Below are 23,646 nucleotides of genomic sequence, written 5' to 3'. Positions count from 1 at the left end.
GACACCATTCAGGCCAGGGGCGGTGGCTCACACCTGTAATGCCTGCACTTTGGGAGGCTGAGGCAGGCGGATCATCTGAGGTCAGGAGTTTGAGACCAGCCTGGCCAACATGACGAAACCCCATCTCTACTAAAACTACAAAAATTAGCTGGGTGTGGTGGCAGGTGCTTGTAATCCCAGCTACTCAGGAGGCTGTGACAGGAGAATCACTTGAACCCGGGAGGCGGAGGCTGCAGTGAATGGACATTGTGCCACTGCACTCCAGTCTGGGCAACAGAGTGAGACTCTCTCAAAAGAAAAAAGAGACACCATTGATATTGAATTAGGGCCTACCTATTCCAGTAGGACCTCACCTGAAGTTGGTTACATCTGCAAAGACCTATTTACAATAAGGCCACATTCACAGGTACTGGGTTTAGAACTTCAATATGTCTTTTGGGGGAGTATAATTCACCCCAGAACAGTAGGGACCAAGTTTCTACTGAAACTTGAACATCAGGAATGTCCCATTTGATATCAACAACACTTCACCAGGAAGATGAGCTTCCTTTCTGGGTTGCTGGGTGAATCCACCTTCCTGCACTTAGTTCACGTTTCCATGCCTCCTTGTCTGTCAGCACCTGCGCTTGGGTAGACATTGTCGATGACTACTGTTGGCACATTGTGTGTCATTCTCTGCTTTCCTAAATGAAAATCTGCCAATTCTAGAATATACTGAATCAGCAAGCAAGTACCAAATGTAGGAGTGGTAGAGATATGGATGAAATTGGTAGGTTTGGGGAATTCTTCACTTTCCAGATATACATATATTTAAATAAAATTTATGGTAGGCCATTGTTTTGGACTGAGCTCCTGAACTAGGCCCCAATAGACCAAACTAAAATGAAGCCACCGTGTTAAGTGCCACATAACTAAACAGAGACTTTAAAAAACAGGAAAATCCCCAAAAGAGCCGGTTTTTCAAAAACCAGGAGATTCATGGCAACCAGTCAAATGGGCCCAGTCAGCCTGAACCAGCTAAGGCAGCCCCCTCTGCTTTAACCTATAAAGGAGAGTAACCTGAAGTTACCCCATGTGCTTTCTGCACTGTGCTTTTCCCTTGTTCCTGCTTAAGTTACCTCAACAAAACCCAGATGTTCTTCCATTCCCACAGAGCTCCTGTCTGTTGAGGACAGAATGCTGCCTGGTTCATGAATTGCTAATAGAAGCCAATTAGATCTTTAAAATCATTTGTTGAAATTTTATTCTTTAGACTACACACACACACACACACACACACACACACAGTATTGTAATCATATAGCTCTTAAAAAAAGAAAAAAAAAGGGCTGGGCACAGTGGCTCATACCTGTAATCCCAGCACTTTGGGATGCCAAGGCAGGCGGATCACCCCAGGTTGGAAGCTCGAGACCAGCCTGACCAACATGGGGAAACCCCGTCTCTACTAAAAATACAAAAAATTAGTTGGGCATGGTGGCACATGCCCATAATCCCAGCTACTCGGGAGGCTGAGGCAGGAGAACAGCTTAAGCCTGGAAGGCGGAGGTTGTAATGAGCCAAGATCTCGCCTTGCACTCCAGCCTGGCCAACAAGAGTGAAACTCTGACACACACACACACACGCTGGGCACGGTGGCTCACGCCTCTAATCCCAGTACTTTGGGAGGCCGCGGTGGGGAGATCACCAGGTCACGAAATCGAGACCATCCTGGTCAACATGGTGAAACCCCGTCTCTACTAAAAATGAAAAAATTAGCTGGGCATGGTGGCACATGCCTGTAATCCCAGCTACTTGGGAGGCTGAGGCGGGAGAATCTGTCGAACCCAGGAGGCAGAAGTTGCAGTGAGCAGAGATCGTGCCACTGCACTCCAGCCTGGCGACAGAGTAAGACTCCGACTCAAAAAAAAAAAAAAAAAAAAAAAGAAAGAAAAAGAAAGAAAAAATAAAACCCTACAACCTTAGGTGCTTTTGTTGTTGTTTTTAATTAAAAAAGGTAAAATAGTTCGCTTTGTATAGAAGTAGATACAGCTTGGAGAGCCAAGGTAATAAATGGGGAAAAGTTTGTGTTGTCTGGTACCTTTTAGGTCAGAAGCCTAAAGGGAGGCTCTAATTTATGATTCTCAGAAGACAACTGTTGTCAATAGTTCAGATAAGAACTGACCCACCACACTTGTGCAGCTGAAAGGTTTCAGTGTTCCCGGGGAAGGCAGGGAAAGGCCGGCTTGTACCTGCTGTCACCTGGCTCCACTCTTAGGACAGAAGAGGGTCTGGAAAATGTCTAGGCCAGTCCCTTATTTCACAGAGGAGGAAACAGGTTAGTGCGTAATTGTTTTTATTATCACACATTACTGGTTTTATCTTCCAATCTGTCAGGCGCATTCAATGCTACATCCTGCAGTCCCCACCCACTGGGGAAACAATCTAATCCTGCAAGCAATTATTGAGTGCTGACGGCATGCCTCACCTCTAGGCCTGCCCATTCAACCCAGAACGGAGGTGTTTTGCTCTCTGCGCTAGATCAGTATTTTCCCCCACCACCTTAAGATTACGCTTCAGGCCAGCGTTAGGCTTTCTGACGGGGTGGGGCGCAACAGGCTGGCCTCCTCCACCGCGGTGATGGCGGATATGAAACCTCTGCGTACTTGAGCGGGAGGCGCGGCAGGGATTCTCCCATCCCTGGGCTTTCAAGGCCACCGCGCTCTGCGGAGGCCGACTCGGCAGGTAAGGAACTGTCCGTCTGGAGGCAACGGGCGTGGCCTGAGCAGCTCGGCCAATCAGCGGAGCCGCCCTTCAGTCAGGCTCCCCGCCCAGGGTACCCGCCCAGTCCCCAACCACTGAGCATGCGCGGCGGGCCTGGCGCAAATCCCCGCCTGATGCGGCGGGTTCAGGGTTAGGCTGAGTCGGGCTTCCTCAGAGAGACGGAAAGGGAGCCGGGGTGGCGGGGGCCCCTTAGGGACGAGAAAGCGGGAAGGGTGTGGGGGGGAAAGGTGGCTGTCACTAGCGGCCGCCAGATCTGCGTCACGGTGGGCTCGCAGGCCGGCGCATCCCGGTGTCCCGGGCACCCAGCCTGGCAGTCCGGCGAGGAGGCGGCAGACCGGCCAAATCGGCCCCGTGTCACCCGAGCCCCTTCCAGGCCGTTGTCCTCAGGTTACAGGGGACATAACCGAGTCTCCGAAGTTTTGTCCACGTCCAAGGTGACGCAGCTGGCTGTCCCGGCGGGCCGGGGTCTGCGAGTCTCCCACGCCTGGCCCGCCATCAACGTCCCGCCGCAAGCTCAGTGTCTCCAGGGACCGAACGGTGGGGAGGCCCAGGCGCCAACACGAGGGTGCTGCGCCCCGCACCAGGTCTCGAGCAGTGACGCTCCGTTCAGGTCCGCCCGGCCTGGGGTAACGATCGGTGCGGCATAAATAAAGGCTACTTTCCTGAGATCTCCGTCCCCGCAGTGGCCCCGGGCGCAGAAGGGGGCGTGGTGCACCGAGCCCCGATCCCGCCGGTGACATCGGGGTCCCCTAGCTCGCGGCCGGGCTTCCTGGGCAGGAAACCTGGCTCCGAGACCGCGCCTCGTCCAGCCTCGGCTGTGCGCCCTCTTAGTGGTCTGCGCGGTCCTCTCCTCGGGTCTTCGGACGTGCGGCTTGGAGCAGAGGCGGCCCCGACCCCCTACCTTCCCCGCTGGGAGTCCCGCGCGGCAGGCGGTCCACGTCCATCCCGCCGCCCGCGCAGGTCCCCCCCGCCAGACTCCCTCGCCTGGCCGCGCGGACCTGCCTAACCCGCTGTCCCGCCGCGCCCGCCCCTCCTCCGCCCTCCAGGCGCCCCGCCCCGCCCGCGCCGCGCCGGACACCCCGCCCCGAGGAGGCGGCCCGGCGAACGGTCGCCGAGGGAGGCTGGTGGCATGGGGGAGCCGCCGCCGCCACACGCACGGTCGCTCGGAGCGAGCCCGGGCGCTGGTACGATCGCGGGAGACCGCGGACGCCGAGGGGGGCGCCTCCGGGCGTGACACGGCGCAGAGGGCGCGGCTAGGGCTGCGGCTGCCGGACGCCTGGCGAGCGGCGCGGGGAGCGGGCGGCGGCGGCGGCGGCGGCGCCGGGAGCGACGGGCGGAGCGGGCCCAGCGCCGAGGGCGCACCTGGCGGCCGCGCGGCCGGGTTGGGCCGCGGGAGCTAGGGGAGGCGGAGGCGGCAGGAGCGGGATGATGTCGCAGCCGCCGCTGCTCCCCGCCTCGGCGGAGACTCGGAAGTTCACCCGGGCGCTGAGTAAGCCGGGCACGGCAGCCGAGCTGCGGCAGAGCGTGTCTGAGGTGGTGCGCGGCTCGGTGCTCCTGGTGAGTGCGGGACGACCGCGGGCTGGGGAGGGGGCGCTCAGGCGGCTGCGGGCTGGGGCCGGGCGCCTCAATCGGTGGGGCTGAGGCGGAGCCGCCGACCATGCTGGGTCCGCGGAATCAGGAGGTGGAGCGGGCGGGCGGGAGGGGGTTGGACAGGGGAGAAAAGGTCCTGGAGGGGCTGCAACTCCCAGACCCCTCCCCGCCACCCAAGATCCTCTCCCCATCGCTGCCCCCTTCCTCCTGGGAAATTTCCGCGGAATGACGTCGCCCTTTCACTCTTGTCACCCAGCTTTCTCCCAATTTACCTGCTTTCTGTCAACTGGGAAATTACTCTGCCCATTCCCTCGCATCCCTCCCCCAGCCTCCCTCTCCTCGCGTGTTTTGGAGGGACACAGGGGAATTGAGGTGGAGGCTTTCTCATCCAGTCCGCGACTCAGGGTGGAGATGCCCCTGCCAACCCTTTGGGTGGGCTGAACTCCAGGAGCGAAGAGCTTCCGCATCCTCTCCTGCGCCCCTCCTCCAAGCCGGCATCCTGAAGTTTGGCCGCCTTTTAGGAAGGGTTGGGGGCCTGATGGGAACCCTCGCTAATTTAGCTTTGGTGCAAATCCTTGTGACGTTTGGGGGTTCGAAGCAAGCAAAGCGAGCAGCCCAAAATGAATCTGCACGTGGCAGAACGTCTTTTGAGAACAGGCCTCTGGATGTGAGGAAGATGAAGTTTTCAATTAACTTTTTCACAGACAGTGCTGGTCCTGCTGTATTTGGAAACGCACTACAACCCGGTTCACCTGGATGGTGCGGGAGTGGAGCGACGTTTAAGCTGGAGCGAGCTCTGCAGGGCAGCTGGAAACTTTTAGCTTCTTGCATTGCCGCCGGCATTTGTTTTCTTGAAACGGGCTTGTTTGTGGGTGGGTGTGATTTGTGGGGTTTGTTGGAACAGTGCAAGAAGATGGGCCTTGGAAATTATTGTCTGGGGTTTGTGGCGCGGTGTGTGGGGAATTGTTAGGACAGAGTGCTGGGCCCCTTAACACAGGGGCAGATGGGGCAGATGCATCATTTTGGTGGCAGATCGATGCCCTTCCCGGGCAGACACAGAATTGCATGAATGACATTTGTGGAGATTGGCGATGAAGCTTCGCTGATTTCTATATTCAGTTTGCTCAGTTTGGATTTTCTTTAGATTGCTAGCCCTTCCAACTCACTCCAGATTTCTCAAACTCCAGTTTGATTCCTAGTAAACAGGGATTTAATCTTTCTATTTTAGGGAAGTCGATCAGGTAAGGAGTAGAGCAGGAGTTGGGAATAGACCAGAACCTGGCTCTCTTTTCCATAACCAACTACCTTCTGTATGGCTTCCTGCATCTTCCTGACTTTTGCCAGTGCGTGTTAATGATAAAGCCTGCAACTTCTTTGGTATCTTTTTTGTTCTAACACGGAACTTGGTTCCTTTACTAGGGACCTGCCGTGGTCATCAGGGATTTGAGGCAGAAGAGTAAACTGTACCAGTGTGCTGTGATTTCCATGGTGCAGGTACTGGTTTAATAAGCCGTGTAGGGGGAGCACAGGAGTGCAGACACAACACTGCTCATGTGCATTAGTCTGCGAATATCTGCCCTTCCCGTCGGAGGATGGCCCACTAATGGTGACCTGGTAGTGCCCATTCCCATGTGTGACTGGCTGCCAACTGTGTTACCTCATGACACTTTAGTAGTACATTGTTTTCCTTGGACGCGTTTAAGCATGAAGAGCCAGATGCCTGGTGGTTGTCTTAACTCTTAGTCTTGTCTGTCTGTGGTCTCCTGTCTGATAAAACCTGTGATGGACCAGATAGAAATATGCAGGGAAGCAAGTGGGCCTACCCCGGCATGTAAGGGGCCCTGGCTGAATGGGAAGTGGGAAATGCATTCTGATGGTTCTGAACTGCAGAAGGAAGAAGCTGGGAGGGCTTACAGATACTAAAAATTATCCACACACCTCATCCCCTCACCTCCTGCCCAGTACTTTGCCACTGCCTACTTCCTCTAGTGGCTCCAGTGTCTGCCAGGGAGCTGCAGCAGGTGCACCTGCCGAATAAGTTCTGGCCCGGCTTTTTGTGTGAAGGCCTGAGAGGTGAGGTAAGGTAACCCTGGACTTCTCAGGAGGTGGAGCAGCAACTACGCCAGGTTCAGAATCCCATGGTCTGTGCATCTGTCCCTAGATGGGAATAACTACTCTGCTCTGTGTCTGATAACTTGGGTCAGCACTAATGCAATGCCCATGACATAAATGCTCAATAAATATTCTTAACTAGCTGACTAAGAAAGCAGTTCTGCAGATGGATTTAAAAAAAAATATTAAACTATGTATGGGTTGACTAGCTCTTCCCATGCTTCAAGTATTGATGAGTGGATGGTCATGAGATCAGAAACAAAATTAAATAGTTCAGTGGATGATAAAGGCTCCATTAAAAACAAACTAAAATGTAAATATAACATGGGCTTATCCATTTTACATTGTTCAATAACTTCATTTTTCATGGGTTCAGGTTTATGGGCCTTTATGAATGATTTTGTATTAATTTGTTTGAAAACCTTGAAAATAAGCATACAAAAAATAGAATAGGATAATAAACCTTTATATTTCATCATCCAGATTGAATAATTATCAAGATTTTGCCAAACTTGTTTCATATGTCTCTATTATTTTTCATGTGTGATTGTGAGCCCCAGGCCTTATGTCATTTCACCTCTTTATAATTAGTATATATTTCTTAAAAGCAGCATCTATTCTTACATAACCGTAATGTCATTATGATAAAATTAACAACTTGTTAGGTTGCTCTTCACATTTCTCAGATTATTTTAAAAAATCTTTGATTGTTAATTTGTTCTAATCAGGATCTAAAAAAGCTTTGCAGGCATTTCCAAATGTGGTTAGCTCTTTCATAAGCCTTAGAATTTTTTTTTTTTTTTAAGACAGAGTTTTGCTCTTGTTGCCCAGGCAGTTCAGTGATGTGATCTCAGCTCACTGCAACCTCCACCTCCCTGGTTCAAGTGATTCTTCCGCCTTAGCCTCCCGAGTAGCTGAGATTATAGGCGCATGCCACCACACCCAGCTACTTTTTTGTATTTTTAGTAGAGACGGGATTTCATCATGTTGGCCAGGCTAGTCTCAAACTCCTGACCTCAGGGGATCCACCGGCCTTGGCCTCCCAAAGTGCTGGGATTACAGGTGTGAGCCACCGGGCCTACCCAGAATTCTTCATAATGGAGAGGACCCTCCATGGAGTCAGGACTTCTGGGTTTTGATCTTACAGATTTAGTAGTTTAGAGCATGGGTTGTAATCCTGGTTCTATGCCTCACCAGCTGTGCAGTCTTAGCTATATAACTTAACCTTGTTGGTGCTCAGTTTTCTCATCTGTAGACTGGAGATAATAATTATGCTTTCCTTGTACGGTTGTTGGAAGGATTAATTGAGCTATATGGGTGAACCTCTTAGACAGTGGCTGGCATGTATTCTACCAGCTACTTAAGTCTCCTTTGACTATTGCTTAATGTCTCTGAACTTCAGGCTTCCTGCTCTGTTAAATAAGAGGTGTACTGGGTTTTTTCTAGAGTCCCTTATTCCACCAACAGTCTTCTATTTGAAGCTGTTTTTATTTATTTATTATTTATTTATGCTTTTAGAGACAGGTCTTAATCTGTCACCCAGGCTGGAGTGTAGCGGCATGATCATGGCTTGCTGCAGCCTTTGAACTCCTGTGTACAAGCAATCCTCCCACCTCAGCCTCCAGAGGAGCTGGGACTACAGGCATGCACCACCATGCCTGGATAATTTTTGTATTTTTTGTAGCGACGGGGTTTTGCCCTGTTGTTCAGGCTGGTCTTGAACTGGGTTCAAGCAATCCTCCCAAACTCCTGGGATTACAGGTGCAAGCTACCATACCCAACCCTAAGCTGCTTTTATAAAAGTAGTGGAGGTACTACTAGGATCATTTCTAACTGTAGGAAAAGTAATTCATGATTTTTGGTAATGAAGGAAGAATCCTCACAATTTCAGAATTAGCTTTCTGTAATTTAGAATAGGAAGGTGGCATGGTCAAAACATATGCAAGCTCAGAAGAAAAGCTAGAAAGAATTCCCGGAGCAGGGCTGAGTTATGATTGCTTTTGGAGCTCCTGAAGGAATTTCACCTCAGGTCTTTCAGATGTATTAAAGATGGCATCATAATGGCCAAGATCTAAGAGGATGTATTAATACCACTCAAGGCCTGGAAGTGTCCTTTCTGTGAGATTCGTGTGAATATCAGGCCACACCCCTTTGCATGGGTGTGCTGGCTGTCCTGCACTGGGGTATTAATATACAAGTCATCTGGCTGCCCAGCTTCCTTACTGATCTTATCTCACTATGTTCAACTTCAAACTCTTCTTAGATGTCGAGCCATTGCCAGCGATGCCAATCCACACCCCTTTGAGCTCCAGCAGTACAAATGAAACCAAGTCAGGCCATTGCTAAATTTTGCTTGGTGTTACTGGACGACGGCAGACAGGGGTATGGGATGGTAATGTCCCTGAATCTGCCCAAGGCTTCTCTCATGCCGCATTCATTCAGCTCAAGATTCCAGTGCTCTCAGAGGTAACATGAGACCCTGGTTACGGTGTTCTTTGAAATTCTCAAGTAAGGTAAAACCTTGTTTTTGCCTATAATTTAAAATCATATGTCAGTAAGCTGTTAACTAAACTGGCCTGAGCTTCTCTGCACTGTTTTTCTCCACCCTCCAATGGAGTCCTAACAAACAGAAATGTCCCAAAATACAGGATGCAGGGTGGAGGCCCATCTTGGACTAGATAATCAACAGCAGGTTCCATTACTTTGGCTTTTAGTCTATTTAACTATTAGGAGTCAGGAGGACGTTAGTGAGGACTTGAGTTGAACAGGGAGGGAAGGAACTGTGAAACCAATGTCCGCATTTACTGAGGCTGACTCTGGGGCAGGGCTCTCTGCTTGGTGCTAAGAACATGATGCCACATCGGAGCTTGCCTGTGCAGGGTTTATGATCTAAATAGGTGGACAGGTCAGTCACCTACACAAAGGTGACTAACAGTCCAAAGGCGTACCATGGAAAGAGTCCAACGGGTGACTCAGAGACCAGACGAAGATGAAAGCACAGAACTGGTGTATTTGGGAAAGAGTTTATGAAGAATCAAACTGGACCTGGAAGATGCAGAGATAAGGGAGACTTTTTGCTAGGAAAGAATAAGAAATTGAGCAAATGTTTAGTATGGCCAGGTAGGACCGAGGAGGAGCAGAGCCGCTTGGGCAAAGAAGGGCAAGTTTTTGGAGAAAGCGAGAGAAGTTTTGAGAAATACAGTTGCCAACTTTGGGAACAGTTTCATTGATTGGCTGAGAACACATCCTGAAATAGATTTTCCCTTTGTCTTTTTGAAACCTATTTCAGGAAAGAAGTTCAAACCAGCCATGAGCATATGCTTCTTAGAGAGACCTTCCCTAAGTGTAATCCTGAGAGTGATTAATGTGACTATTTTCTGTCAGGCAGGCCCAAGGATGGGATCGGAGGTCTGTGTAATGTGGAAGGGAAAAATCGAGTAACAGGCCTGTGTGTGTGTGTGTGTGTGTGTGTGTGTGTGGGCACTTAGGTATCATGAGAGCAGTAGTCGGATATGGTGAGTTACCATTCAGTGAATGGTGTTACAAAAAAGCCCTACCTTATAGCACATACTGAAGTAAATTATAATGAAATATAATAGTTACATGTAAAATAAAAGAAACCACATAAAACATGGACAAATAATCATGTAAAAATGGAGAGGGTTATTTATTTATTTATTTATTTAGAGATGGAGTCTCACTCTGTCACCCAGGCTGGAGTGCAGTGGTACGATCTTGGCTCACTGCAACCTCCGTCTCCCAGGCTCAAGCGATTCACTTGCCTCAGCCTTCCAAGTAGCTGGAATTACAAGCAAGCACCACCACACCCGGCTAATTTTTGTATTTTTATAGAGATGGCGTTTCACCATGTTAGCCAGGCTAGTTTTGAACTCCTGACCTCAAGTGATTCACCCACCTTGGCCTCCCAAAATGCTGGAATTACAGGCATGAGCCACCACCCCCGACCTGGAGAGGGATTTTTAAAGTATGAAAGTATAAGAAGAAACCAGCTGGACCTGGGCTTTGAAGGTGAGCCTTGGCTTTGCCACTGATGGGCTGAGGACTTTGAGCAACGTACTTAGCCCAAGCCTTAGTTTGCTCATCTGAGAATTGGGATTGTTAGGTATTATTATCTTAGAGAGTTTTTTAAAGGTTAAGTAAGATAATGCATGTAAAGTGGTTAACAGTGAGTGCTTAACAAATGCAAGCTCTTATTACATTACTAAAGGAAAAGATTGTTTATCTTGACTAAATATTTCTGGAGCCAGCATTTATTGACCATCTATGATGTCCTAGAATGCATCTGAGGGCTTCACACACAGGAGGTTAAGTCACCTCAAGGTCACGGTTATAGGTCCGGTGGCTGGGTCTTGAACCTGGGCACTGTAACTTCACACCCTGAGCTCCTGGCCACTCTGCCTTTTGCCTCCCCATGTTAACACTAAACATCTGTCTCTATAAGTACCGTACAGGTAAAAGTCAAACAGTAAGCTTAGAAACAATATTTGCCCTGTAGCTATTTATCTGTAGAGATACCTTGGTCATAGTGTTAAGTTAAACCTTTTGCTTGGAGGGCTACCCCATTCCACAACTCAAGGGCCCCGTTCACATGGACAGAAGCTGTGCTGTACACTATGGAATGTAGGTTTGATAAGAATGAAGTTTTAAAAGTGTACCTGTCATAAAATTGTTTTTCTAGCATAAATCTCTCATGTACATTCATTGACTGGCTATCAGCCTGACCGATTATCTGTGTTTAGTCTTTAACATAAACCAGAATGCAGAATGTTAACAGTAGTTATCTCTGGATATGGGATGATGGGAAGTTCACTTTTTTCCCCCGATTTTCTGTCCTTTCCAGAGTTCTGCAGTTGACATGTAGTACTTTTATTACTCTGTTCAAGAATGACAGTAGAAACGATTTTGAGAATGTGCTGTGATAATTGGAACCACTTACTCCTAAGAGGTAGTTCTTTTTATTCCTATTGTATATTTGAGCACCAGCAATTTTAAAAGTTGCTCAGAATTTAGCAAGTGGTAGAGAGAGAAGGGCTGGGAGTTTCTGAGACGCCAGAGGCTGTTTGTTACAGGTTCTGCCCTTGGCCATTCCCCAGCGTGAGGCTTCTTGGCTGTACTGACCCAGCTCTGGTCTTTACTTCCACACTGGCTGTTTGGTCTGCCTCTGCTTCCTCCCCGTCCACCGCTCCGATCCCCGTGACCTGCTCTCGTCCATAGTGTGGGGCGGCCTCTCTGTGCTCACCCCATTCCACCCAGCACCTCTTCCCTTTCGGAACAGGTTTCTCCTTCGTCTCCTGCTTACTCTCTGATGTCTATTCCTTTGTCTTCACTCTTTTTGCTGCACTCACCACACAGGGGCATTCCTAAAGGCTCTGTTCACCACTGGTTTATAGAATTTAATTTCTTCCCTTTACTCTAAAGGGGGGCACCACCTCATGGCAATTTCCACAGTTTTATCTCAGTTCTGGTTCTGCCCTCTCTACCACATGCTCTGCCCCACCCTGCCCTAGACCCACTTTTCTGTTTTCCTGCCTGACTCTTCTCCTTGGCTCTCCTACCAGCTCCTTAAGTTCAGCATCTATGAAGCAAAAATTGCCACTTTTCATCTCAAGTTAGGTTGTCCTTTTAACATTCTTGTTTTAGTGGGGAATGTCATTTCATCACCAGCTTCGAATCAGTAACTCCTCCTGTGTCTCTCCTGTTTCTCTCCTCTACATTCATTATGTTCTGTCACGAATCAGTCATTATGGGCCAAGGACTCCCAGATCTCAGTGGCTTAGAACAGAAAGGTTTATTTCTTCTGCACTACCTCTCTACTGAGTGTGGGCTGGGAGCCTAGTTCCATGTTGTCCTGGGACCTGAGTTGATGGGACAGCACCCATCTTGAATGTGGCAGGTCTGCGCGGCAAAAGCAAATCACATGGCAACACCGAACTCCAGGGACAGGGAAGTGCAACCCTTTCTAAGTGCCTGCAAGGAGGACTCATCTTCGGTGAGCAGCTGCAATTTCCACAGTTTTATCTGTGCGACCAGGATGACTGCTGTAACCTGGCATCCCCTTTCCTGTCTCCTTTCTTTCCTGGTCTGTGAGTGGTAGGGTGTATTAGTCTATTTTTGCACTGCTATAAAGATATACCTGAGATTGGGTGATTTATAAAGAAGAGAGGCTTGATTGGCTTATGGTTCTGCAGGCTGTACAGGCTTCTGCTTCTGGAGAGGCCTCAGGAAACTTACAATCATGGCGGAAGTTGGAGGGGAAACAGGCACATCTCCACATGGCTGGCAAGAAAGAGGGAGAGCAAAGGGAGAGGTGCTACACACTTTGAAACAATCAGATCTCATGAGAACTCTATCATGAGAATAGCAAGGGGGAAGTCTGCCCCCATTATTCTGTCACCTTCCACCAGGCCCCTCCTTCAACACTGGGGATTTGGGTGGAGACACAGACCCAAACCATATCATAGCAGATAGGGTCCTTCCTATCTGAGTTCTTTGCTGCCATAATTACTCCATTCTTATAGGTTCAGTTCTGAACCCTGAAGACGTTAGAGCTTCCCATTGCCCTTGGAGTACAAACTCCTTCCCTTTCACCATAAGGCTGTCTTCTTATCAGACACCACCCTCCCGTTACTCACTGGCTGTGCTTTTAGATCCTCATGTATGCCAGCCTCTCTCATACCCCAGGAGATAACCATGGCCCCTGGCCACCCCTCTCAGTTGCCAGGTCACTCTCTCTGGCCTTTGAAACTGTACTCACATGCCCTGGCCTGTCCACCCAAACTAAACCATGCACTGCCTGTTCCTTTCCTTTGACCACTTATCACTATTTATTTATTTATTTGTTTCTGTACATTTGCTTAATGTCTTTTTCCTTTCCTGGACTGTTGGTTCACCATGGTTTTCCCAGGGCCTGGCACATAGCAGGGGCTCGGTAATATTTTTTGGATGGATGAAGAAACCCTGAAAACTCTGCATCTGACTCTATATCTTAATTGTATCCTTTTCTTATTTCCTGTTACCTCTAATTTCTCTTTCTTGTACCCATTTCTATTTATTTCATTCTAGTTTACCTCCTACTGCCAGATAAATTTTCGAGTACACAGGCTCTATCATATCATGAATTTCTCATTGCTACCTATGACAAATTCACTGATATTCCTGCACATCAGAATGTATCACTTTGAGGCTGGTTCTGTGTTTTAGTTTAGGAAAAGCTGTTCAGATTGTCAGTAAATCCGTATGATCTTTGCATAGGATTTTAAAGCAGCCACACATTTTGGTACAAAATACATTAAGGTTAATTTCCTTTATTAGGACCATTTGTTTTCACTAATTCCGCAGAGTTCCAGTGTGCAAAAGAAGACACTGATCTAACTCTTGTGTTAAATATTTAGTAACTAATTTATCTGAAAGCAAAACAAAACAAAACAAAAATGCAAGGAATAAAAACCACTGGGAGTGCTGCTCATTCATTGAATAACGAGTTTTGCTGTAAAGGAGCACATGGATGGTGACATTATTTCTTTTGCACCTTTAATTTCTATTTTTTTATTCTATCAGTGAATTTATCCTGTACTTTCTGTTTCTTTATTGGGTCTTTATTGATGAATTGGTAACAAGGAGACCAATTCTGACCAGAACTTTGTTTGAATCTTCCTGCCTCTCTTTCTTTGGGGTTGACACGGATACATCCATTAAGATAGTGCTTGGGTGTGGTGACATTGGAAGACAGGCTGGGTCAGGGCCTGTGGTAGAGACTTCCTCCCTTTATCACATGTTAATCTGAAAGTGAACCTGAAAGCAGATGGTCATGAACTACCCAGGATCTCCAGTAAGCCCATGAAGTTTATTCTAAAAGTCTTCTGGGCTTAGTTTGAGATTGATATACTCTATTTTTTAAACATTCTGTCTTAACAAAGTATATGTTCAGTCATGCACATAGGCAAATGTTCTAAGGAAAGATGTTTACCATGCTAAATTAGAAAAAAAAGTTTTAAACAGTGCTGTTGGCTGGGTGCAGTGACTCATGTCTGTAATCCCAGCTGTGGGAGGCTGAGTTTGGGGAACGCTTGAGCCCAGGAGTTTGAGACCAGCCTGGGCAACAAAGTGAGAACCCGTCTCTCTAAAAAAAAAAAAAAAGAAAAAAGAAAAAATTAGCTGGGCATGGTGGCACATGCCTGTAGTCCTAGCTACTCAGGAGGCTGGAATGGGAGAATCACTTAAGCCTGGGAAGTCGTGGCTGCAGTGAGCTATGATTGAGCCACTGCACTCCAGCCTGGGTGAAAGCAAAACTCTCTCTCAAAAAACAAAGAAAAAAAGGAATACTACAGCTGACCTTTGAACAACATGGGTTTGAACTGCACAGGTCCACTTAAATGCAGAAAAATAAGCGTATTGTAAATATTTTTGAAGATATACAACAATTTGAAAAAACTCGCAGATGAACTGCATAGCTGTTGAAGAAATTAAAAAAAAGGTATGTCATGAATATATAAAATAATGTATAGCTGTTAGTCTATTTTATCATTTACTACTGTAAATGATACACAAACCTGTTATAAAAAGTTAAAATTTATCAAAACTACACACACAAACACAGACCATGTATAGTGCCATTTGCAGTCCACAGAAACAAGTATAAAGATGCAACATTAAATCATAACTACATAAAATTACTATAGTACATATTGTACTAGTGTAATGATTTCATAGCCAGCTCCTGTAGCTGTTGTGAACTCAAGTGTTGTGAATATCCACTTAAAACACCGTGTGACACCAATAATCTCCAAGTGAGCAGTTCCTCTTTCCAGTGTTGACCCAAAAAGAAGAGGAGGCAAAATTTAATGTAAGTAGAGAGTTTATTTGGACCAAGCTTGCTACAACTCAGGAGCAAAGGTTCAAATTGCCCTGTATATACATTCTGATTAACAGCAGTTACAAGTGGATTTTTTTAAAGAAAAAGAAGAGGCAGTGTCTGAGTTGTTTGCCAAGAATTCACATGAAAACAACATGAGCTATTGATTGGCTATCTGTTGTTCTTTGTATCACACATTCTGGGAACATGAAGATAATGGGGGAGGCAGCTAGTCAGGAACCAAATGACTTTAAAGAGTTGCTCCTGGGCACGGAGTGGGGTGACCTGAAGTCCCATACTCATGTCTCTTCTCTGGGCCTGCGTAGTTCACATAGCTCACACTACTCTGAGCTGTTTTTTTTCCTCTCTAGTAAATTGCTTATTGCAGTAAAAAGTGATCTCGTCTTCTTGTATTAGTGCAATACCACAGACATTGAATAACACCATAGGACCCTTACAAAGTGCCAGCCCTTACAAAGATCCTGGAAGTGCTCCTAAGGAAACAGAGAGAAGTCATGACATTCCAAGAAAAAGTTGAATGACTTTATATGTATTGTAGATTGTGGTCTGCAGCTGCAGTTGCCTGCCATTTTAAGATAAATGAATCTAGTTTAAGGACCATTGTGAAAAAAGAAAAGGAAATTTGTGAGCTGTTGCTGTAGCTTCACCAGCAGGCATAGAAACCTTGCACTTCTTGCAAAATACCTTTTTATCTTGTAGTGAAAATGCATCTTTTATGTGGGCACAGGATTGCTATTGAAAGGGATACCTATAGACTAAAGATTTGAGAAAAAGTGAAGTCATTATATGACAACTTAAACTAAAAGGATGGTGAAGGATCTGAAGCTGGAGAATCTAATGCCAGCAAAGGATGGTTTGACAATTCTGGAAAGAGTTTTGGCTTTAGAAAATATCAAGATAGCAGGAGAAGCAGTTCTGCCAACCAAGAGACAGTATGCAAGTTCCCAGATGCCATTAAGAAAAACATTGAGGAGAGAGGATTTTCTGCCTGAACAGGGTTTTAATACAGATTAAAGTGCCCTATTCTGGAAAAAAATGCCACAAGGGACATTTTTTTTTAGTAAGGAAAAGAAGTGAGCACCAGGAGGTTAGGCCAACTCTACTGTTTGGTGCAAATGCAATCAGGTTTATGATCAAGACTGCCCCTTTTTATAAAGCTGCCAACCCCTAAGCATTGAAGGGAGAAGATCAATACCAGCTGCCAGTCTTTTCATTGTACAAGAAGACCTGGGCAAGGAGAACCCTTTTTCTGGATTGGTTTCGTTATCACCCATGGGTTCTTGGGCCCTCAATGCAATAGAAATTGACATGAGGCCAAAAGAAAAGGCTTCATTGGAGCTTATGCTTAAGGGAGGCAACACAAGAGAGAGAGAGAATTACTTGGCTGACTCTCTGAGCCTTTAGGGATTTTTTAGTAGGCAAAGCATAGAAATTGACATCAGGGGTAGGGTATGCAGGCTGAGCTGGGCAAAGCACATGGTGGGGTGTGCGGGTCAGCATCTCTGGTTGCGATAGTTATCTTGAGTGATGAGCCACCTGGTGGTCTGGCCAGTGGCAACAAGGCTATAAATCAGCTGCTCAGCATTCCTTCCCGAGGTCAGACACTGTGATCTTGGTTCCATATTTTGGATCTCCTATGGCCCATTCCGGGAATTCTTTTTTTTTTTTTTTTTTTGAAACAGGGTCTGTCACCCAGGCTGGAGTGCAGTGGTGTGATTTTGGCTCACTGCAGCCTTGACCTCTTGGGGTCAAGCAATCCTCTCATCTCAGCCTTCCAAGTAGCTGGGACTATAAGTGTGTGCCATGATGCCTGGCTCAGTTTTGTATTTTTTGTAGAGATGGGGTTTTACCATGTTGCCCAGGCTAGTCTCAAACTCTATTTCAAGTGATCTTCCTGCCTCTGTGTCCCAAGTGCTAGGATTACACACATATGCCACCGTGCCTGACCCCTTTAAGTAAAAGTCATGGTTAAACATTCTGGCAACGCAGAAGAACCATTTAGAATGGCTGTTTTCTTTGTATGACTACAGCCTCGGGGTTAGTGAGTATAGCATCAGTGAGGTAGTGGTATGGGTTTTATGATCACTGGGGATGCATGAAAAAATGCTCTGGTGGGGTGAGCTGTTGCCAAACCCCATCTTCAGTTTCTCTCAGTTTTATCAGTGCTTTGTCCCTGAAGTCAGGAGGTACCTTGCTAACAAGAGAGTGCCTTTTAAAGTTCTTTTGATATTATACAATGCCCTGGCCACCCAGAACATATGAGTTCAACACCAAAGACATTGAAGTGGTCTACTTGTTTCCAAACACAATGTTCTACTTCACCCTCTAAACCGGGGCCATAAGGACCTGTAAGGCTCAGTGCATACTGTACTTCATGGAAAGGATCAACAGCACTGTGGAAGAGAACCCAAATAGAACATCATGCAAGTCTGGAAGGAGTATATCACTGAACGATACCATCATTATTATACAAAAAGCAGTGACAGCCAACAAGGCCGAAATACATTTCTGCTGGTGAAGACTGTGTCCAGATGTTGTGCATGACTTCACAGGATTTATGACAGAGCCAATCAAGGAAACCATGAAAGAGATTGTGGATATAGCAAAAAAGGTGGGGTAGGGGTGAAGGGTTTTAAGATAAAGATCTTGGAGAAACTCAAGCACTAATAGATGCCCCACCAGAGCAATTAACAAAAGAGGTCTGATGGAGACTAGTGCTGCAGAACTAGTGCCGCATAATGAGGAAGAAGACTTAGAAGAAGAGGCACTGCCAGAAAAGAAAGTTACGTCAGACAGTCTGGCAGAAGCATTCTGATTATTCAAGAGTGCTTTTGACTTCTTTTATGGCATGGATCCCTTTAAGATACGGGCACTGAAACTAAAGCAAATGGTGGAAGGATTGGTACGATGTAGAAACATATTTAGAGAAATGAAAAAACCAAAAAGCAAGACAGAAATTATGGTGTATTTCTGTACAGTTATACCTAGTGTGCCTGCCTCTCTTGCCTCCTGTTCCACCCCCTCTACCTCTTCTGCCTCTGCCACCCCGAGACAGCAAGAGCAGCACTTCTTCATCCTCCTCCTTAGCTTACTCAGCGTGAGGAAGAAGAAGTCCTTTATGACCATCCACTTCCATTTAACAAATAGTAAATATATTTTCTCTTCCTTATGATTAATAATGTTTTCTTTACTCTAGCATACTTGATTGTAAGAATAGAGTGTAATAGCAGAGCATGGTGACTCACGCCTGTAATTGCAGCACTTTGGAGGCCAAGGCAGATGGATGGCTTGAGCCCAGGAGTTTGTGGCCAACCTGGGCAACATGGCAAACTAAACTAAAATAAAATAAAAATAAAAAAAATTAGCTAGGCATGGTGGCACACACCTGTAGTTCCAGCTACTCAGGAGGCTGATGGGAGGATGTCTTGAACCTGGGAGGGTGAGTCTGCAGTGAGTCACGTTCATACCACTGCACTCCAGCCTGGGGCAAAAGAGCAAGACCCTGTGTCAAAACAACAACAAAAACCCATTATAATATATTTCACATACAAAATATGTGTTAATTGGCTGTTTATCAGTAAGGTTTCCAGTCAATAGTAGGCTATTAGCCAGGTTTTTGGGGAGTCAAAAGTTATAGGTGGATTTTTTTGACTGGGCAGGGGGTTGGTACCTCTAATTCCTGCATTGTTCAAGAGTTAACTATAATATACGGAATGATTTTTTATGAAAAGAATAAGCAAAATTTTGTTCCTGAAAAAAAGTTTTATGATCTTACAGATGCTGAAGTAAGCCATCCTCCTTGGTTTCAAGAATAAGTTAAATATCAAATGTTTATTCCCTCAGTTCTAAACATAGAAATGCAGTTGTATAACCAAGTTTCTGTTACTAGAGGGATAGTTCTTGCCATGGATGGCAGTAAGATATAGTGCATGAGAACCTGGGCTCAGGCGGCTTCAACCCCAGCTCTTCCATCTACTAGTTCTGCCTTTTCAGTTTCTTCAACTAGCAAGTGGACATTGTAATAGCAGTCACCCCATAGATCTTTGTATTTAAGCGAACAATTGCATATAAAGCACTTAGAATAGGGCCTGGCACACAGTAAATACTCACTAAGTGCAAGCTGTGGTAATTTATGGGGGCAAGCTAAAGGAATATCATATAACCCTTTAAAGTGCTGCTTATGGAGAATTTGTAACAGAGGAAAATTATAATGTTGAGCAAAAAAAAAAAGTAAGCAGAAGTGTGTGTAGTCACAATTGTGTGAAAAATAACTTTACGTGTAAGAAAAATGTTGGAAGGAAACACATGAAAAAGTAGGAATATAATTTGTTCTTTGTATATTTTAGGATTTCCAAGCTGTTTTACTGTCTTAAGTGAATAGATAATCATTAAGAAAAAGCAAATACATTGAATATTAGAAGGAAAGTTTGTATACATGTAAGACATTGAAATTGGTATGCTCGCAAATCACACTTGTATATACCTTAGAGCTTGTACACATGGGCATTGTGATGTAAAATATGTTCCTGAAGGGAGGGCACACACATGCATTTTGGAAGCAAAAATACTGTTAACATTTAAGAGCCTTGCATTAAATGCTCATAGAGGTGGGATGCCCATGCAAAACAATGAAACTTTGCATTTAACTGTTTTATAAAGTGCTTTTAAAAAAAAAAAAAAGATCTGTCTTTGGTCTCTGGAAAATCTGGTCAGACAGACAGGGATAGTTTTATTATTTCTGTTTCTTGATGAAGAATTAAAGACCAGAGAAATCAAGTGACTTTCTTAATTAAGGTCATCTGGCTAACCTTAATCTTTGTCCTGGCAAGATGGCAGAGATTATCTAAAAGCATCAAAACATTTTAAGATATAATTTTGAAGTTGGAGTTTCTTGAAAACTTTTAAGTGATTAACTTGAAGCATTAAACATAAATTTTGGAAAGTACCACTAATTCTCTGGGTTTATAGAAATGCGTGACATGAAAGTGAAATCGTATTATTTTGGAGATGCAACTTATCTTTGGAGGTCATCTGGTCCAACTTCCTAATTTTGCAGATGAGGAAGATGAGGTCCACCATGGATAAACCTTTGTCTGTGGTCATACAGCTAATTAATATTAGAGATAAGAACAAAATTGAGTTTGCTGACTCCTGGTCCAGCGAATTGTCCAGTGACTATAGGAAATAATCATATTACTTTGTTTACACTTGCATGTTGTCAAGTGTCGTTACAGACCATCGTAATCAGATCATAGGAGCCTATGAAACATCTATCTGCACCATGGATCTCCTCCCTGCTTATATATTTCATCAGTCCCAAGCCAGTTTGTTGGTGAAATTGACACTCATATTTCCACAAGCCTAGAAAGGACTTCTGCATTTCTGTTTAAGGGGTATTAGGATGAAAGAGAGAAAGAAATAAAAAGCACAAATTACAAAATTAATCTAAAAAAGATTTCAGTAGTAACTTATTCATGAAGAAAAATTAATTTAATAGTGATTGTTATTGATGGGACAGAGTATCACAGTTTTACATGTACTTTGGTTAAAATTATGATGTGGCTTGAGAAAAACCTTCCTGGGTCTATTAACCTAAAATTTGTTAGTGTAGAATAAGCTCTGTAAATCTAGGTCATTTTACATTTTAGGCTGCTTTGCGTTGGCTAAAATAAATAGCCAGCTATAAATGACAGTTTGGTTCAAACTGTATTGTTATAGAAAGATTTGCATTTCTAAGATTGTTTAGAGGACTTATTTAATCTGTCATTCTAACATATTACTGTTTTCTTAAGTAGAAAGCAGAGTTCCTATGGTGATAGCAGAGGTGCCATAATATTTATAGTATAGTACGTTCATCTGTAAACTATTATACTAGCTAGAATTTACAGGATATTGAATCTCTTAGGTTAACCTTTTCCTTCCCAGGCTTTTACTGTGTTAATTTTGCCATTTTTATTTTCCTTCACAAGTCTTTTAAGAACCTTCTATTATGTTATTTTTCCCTAAAAGATTGAAAATAACTGCTTTTAAATGATTTTTAAAAATAACAACAACAAAAAAAACTGAAGGATGTACGTGCCTAACCGGTTTCTGTGGAGTTGGTGAAAAACTGATTGAGGTATTAGGTTTTTAAAGGGACTTTGTTTCCACTGAAAACTCAGAGGCATAGAGATTCCTGACAGTGTTGGTTTCTCCTGGAACAGTTACTAAACACATTGGTGTTGAGATTTCTGTCAGGTGTAAGAGGTGGCATGAGAAAAAAGGAATCACCAATAGCAGATGAGGGTTTCTGGAATTGAGGATAGTCACAGTTGGTCAATGCTGGGGCGGTGTGGGGGGTTTGAAGATTATGGGCTGTGGAGACCCGCATGTAGGGTACTGAGGATGGGTTCTTTCTGAAAGCTTAGGGAACTCCATTTGAGCAGGGAGGGTTTCAGAATAGCTCCCAGAATTTAAGAGAACCACAGATGTTTTTTCCATGGTTTCAGTTGTTAGACATTGTAATAAAAAAATAATTTACTTCTGCCCTTAAAATGGCATTTTGGATATCCTCCACTCTGGGCATTAGGCCCCAAAGCAGTCCTAACTCACAATTTCCTGGGCAACTAATTGGGAGAATCAGCATATTCCAGTGAGCATTGCATTTCATGTCAGGAAAATGGGATTTTGCCCCTACTACTTGCTCCTTTATGGTCTTGGTCTGGTGCCTATGGGTGGCACCTGCACAATGGAGAAGTCACTGATCAGCCTGGAGTTGATTTAAGCTGCAGAGTTGATTCTTTTCTGACAAATAATTTGGTTTGGGGTCTGGACTGGTGCAGACCTAGAGCTCACTTCCATCTGCAGTGACCTTTGGGAGAGGAGGGGGCAGAGGCCAGATGGAATCCAGCTTTAGGCTTCCCTTGTGATCTTTTTCCACATTCTCAGGCCAGGGCATGTTGCCCTGGAATTTGGAGAGGATTCAGTCCTCTTTTAGTTGAGGATCTTAGCAGATCTTGAGTCATTTTTGAGTTCTTGATGATGATGTTAGCAGAGAAAAATGCAGTGCTGTTAGAATCTTTTAAAGCGCTCATGTCTTAGTATTGAGTAGTTCTCAGGCTGTCACTCATGATTCATTGACTCAACAAACACTAAAGAAACGTAAACATTTGGTGAAGACACTATCCTTGTCCTCAAGGAGCATAGAATCTGGAGTGGACAGAGGAACGCAGATGGGACCCAAGGAGCTTGGTATTAAGGTTCTCTGCCTCTTGGCTATTTTGCTCTGGAAGGAAGAACAAAGGTTGTGACCAGTGCAGGTGGAGTTTTGTAGGAAGGTGTTGAGACTGAAGTCAGCCTTCTGGGTAGTAGACACATACTGGGACCTACTATCTATTATACTCCTTTCACAAGATCTAGAAACTGGACGTTTAATGCGGCTATTACTCGTGGGAGTAGTGATAGGATATTTCTCTTGTAAAGATTCTGGGTAGGGGCAGAAGCAATTTCCGTGAATGAGATGCATGCAGTGAGAATTGTGGGTCAGGACACCAAGGAACAGGCTAGAGAGATGGGATGCGAGGCTTTTTAAAAATGTTATGTAGCTATTAACATCCTAAGGACTCCTAAAATTAATATTTTGTAGCTATACGCAGGTAATTTCCATTTAAGCTAACTAGGGAAAACAGGACGTTTAAGAGATTTATTTCTCTTGGCATCTAGAATATGCTCTGTAGGTGCAAAGATCCCCCAAATATGCAGGGATTTGGATCTTGCTGATGTCCTTAGTTAACCCCAGATGCCATGTTAAGCTTGTTAAATAGTATAGCATTATATTAACATTAAATTTATGTTAAGTAACATAGTATATTATTACAGTTCTTTGTCTATCATAGTTGATAAAGAATTGAAAATGAAACCAGTTTTCATTAGAATTGAAAATGAAACCAGTTTTTGTGGCGTTCTAGATTAAAAATAATCTGAAATGATTGTGTGTACTGGGCATGAAAAGAAAATTCAGTCTTTTTTAAAGCTCCATAGAACACAAATTTGCATGGCACTGTTGCTTGGGGTTTTAGTGATTGTATAAGATGCTTAATATTTAGCTTGGGGGCTTTTGGAAGCAAGGTGACATTCTGCTGATTTGCAGTGGGGCTAATGATCATTGTTTCTAGAAAACACCACTTTTGGAGTGCCAAGAAACATATACTAAAGTACTACAGTTGGTTCTTAGGTAAAGGTGCATACATACACTTGTATTAGCCTTGATCTTTGTTTAGTTTTATCTTTTTTACTTTTGCCATTCAGGACAT

The 23,646-nt window shown here is 44.9% G+C and overlaps 1 protein-coding gene across 8 annotated transcripts in view; it reads left to right on the top strand.

Moving 5' to 3' along the window:
• The first annotated feature begins 3,836 nt into the window (after positions 1-3,836).
• Positions 3,837-23,646, top strand: part of DOCK9 (dedicator of cytokinesis 9) — a 297,719-nt gene continuing 277,909 nt past the window's right edge. For 5 of the 8 annotated variants that reach the window (XM_032277571.1, XM_032277564.1, XM_032277555.1 and 2 more), the window contains exon 1: positions 4,145-4,317. In XM_032277571.1, the coding sequence (XP_032133462.1) occupies positions 4,186-4,317 (132 nt within the window). In that variant the 5' untranslated portion in view covers positions 4,145-4,185. Of the gene's footprint in view, positions 4,318-23,646 lie in introns of all 8 variants that reach the window. The other 3 variants (XM_032277575.1, XM_032277569.1, XM_032277549.1) reach the window with 1 other exon arrangement.

Source organism: Sapajus apella, unplaced genomic scaffold (genome assembly GCF_009761245.1).
Source record: "Sapajus apella isolate SASKATOON/1434 unplaced genomic scaffold, GSC_monkey_1.0 scaffold9, whole genome shotgun sequence".
Taxonomy (NCBI): Eukaryota; Metazoa; Chordata; class Mammalia; order Primates; family Cebidae; genus Sapajus; species Sapajus apella.
This window is presented reverse-complemented; position numbering and strand designations above follow the sequence as displayed.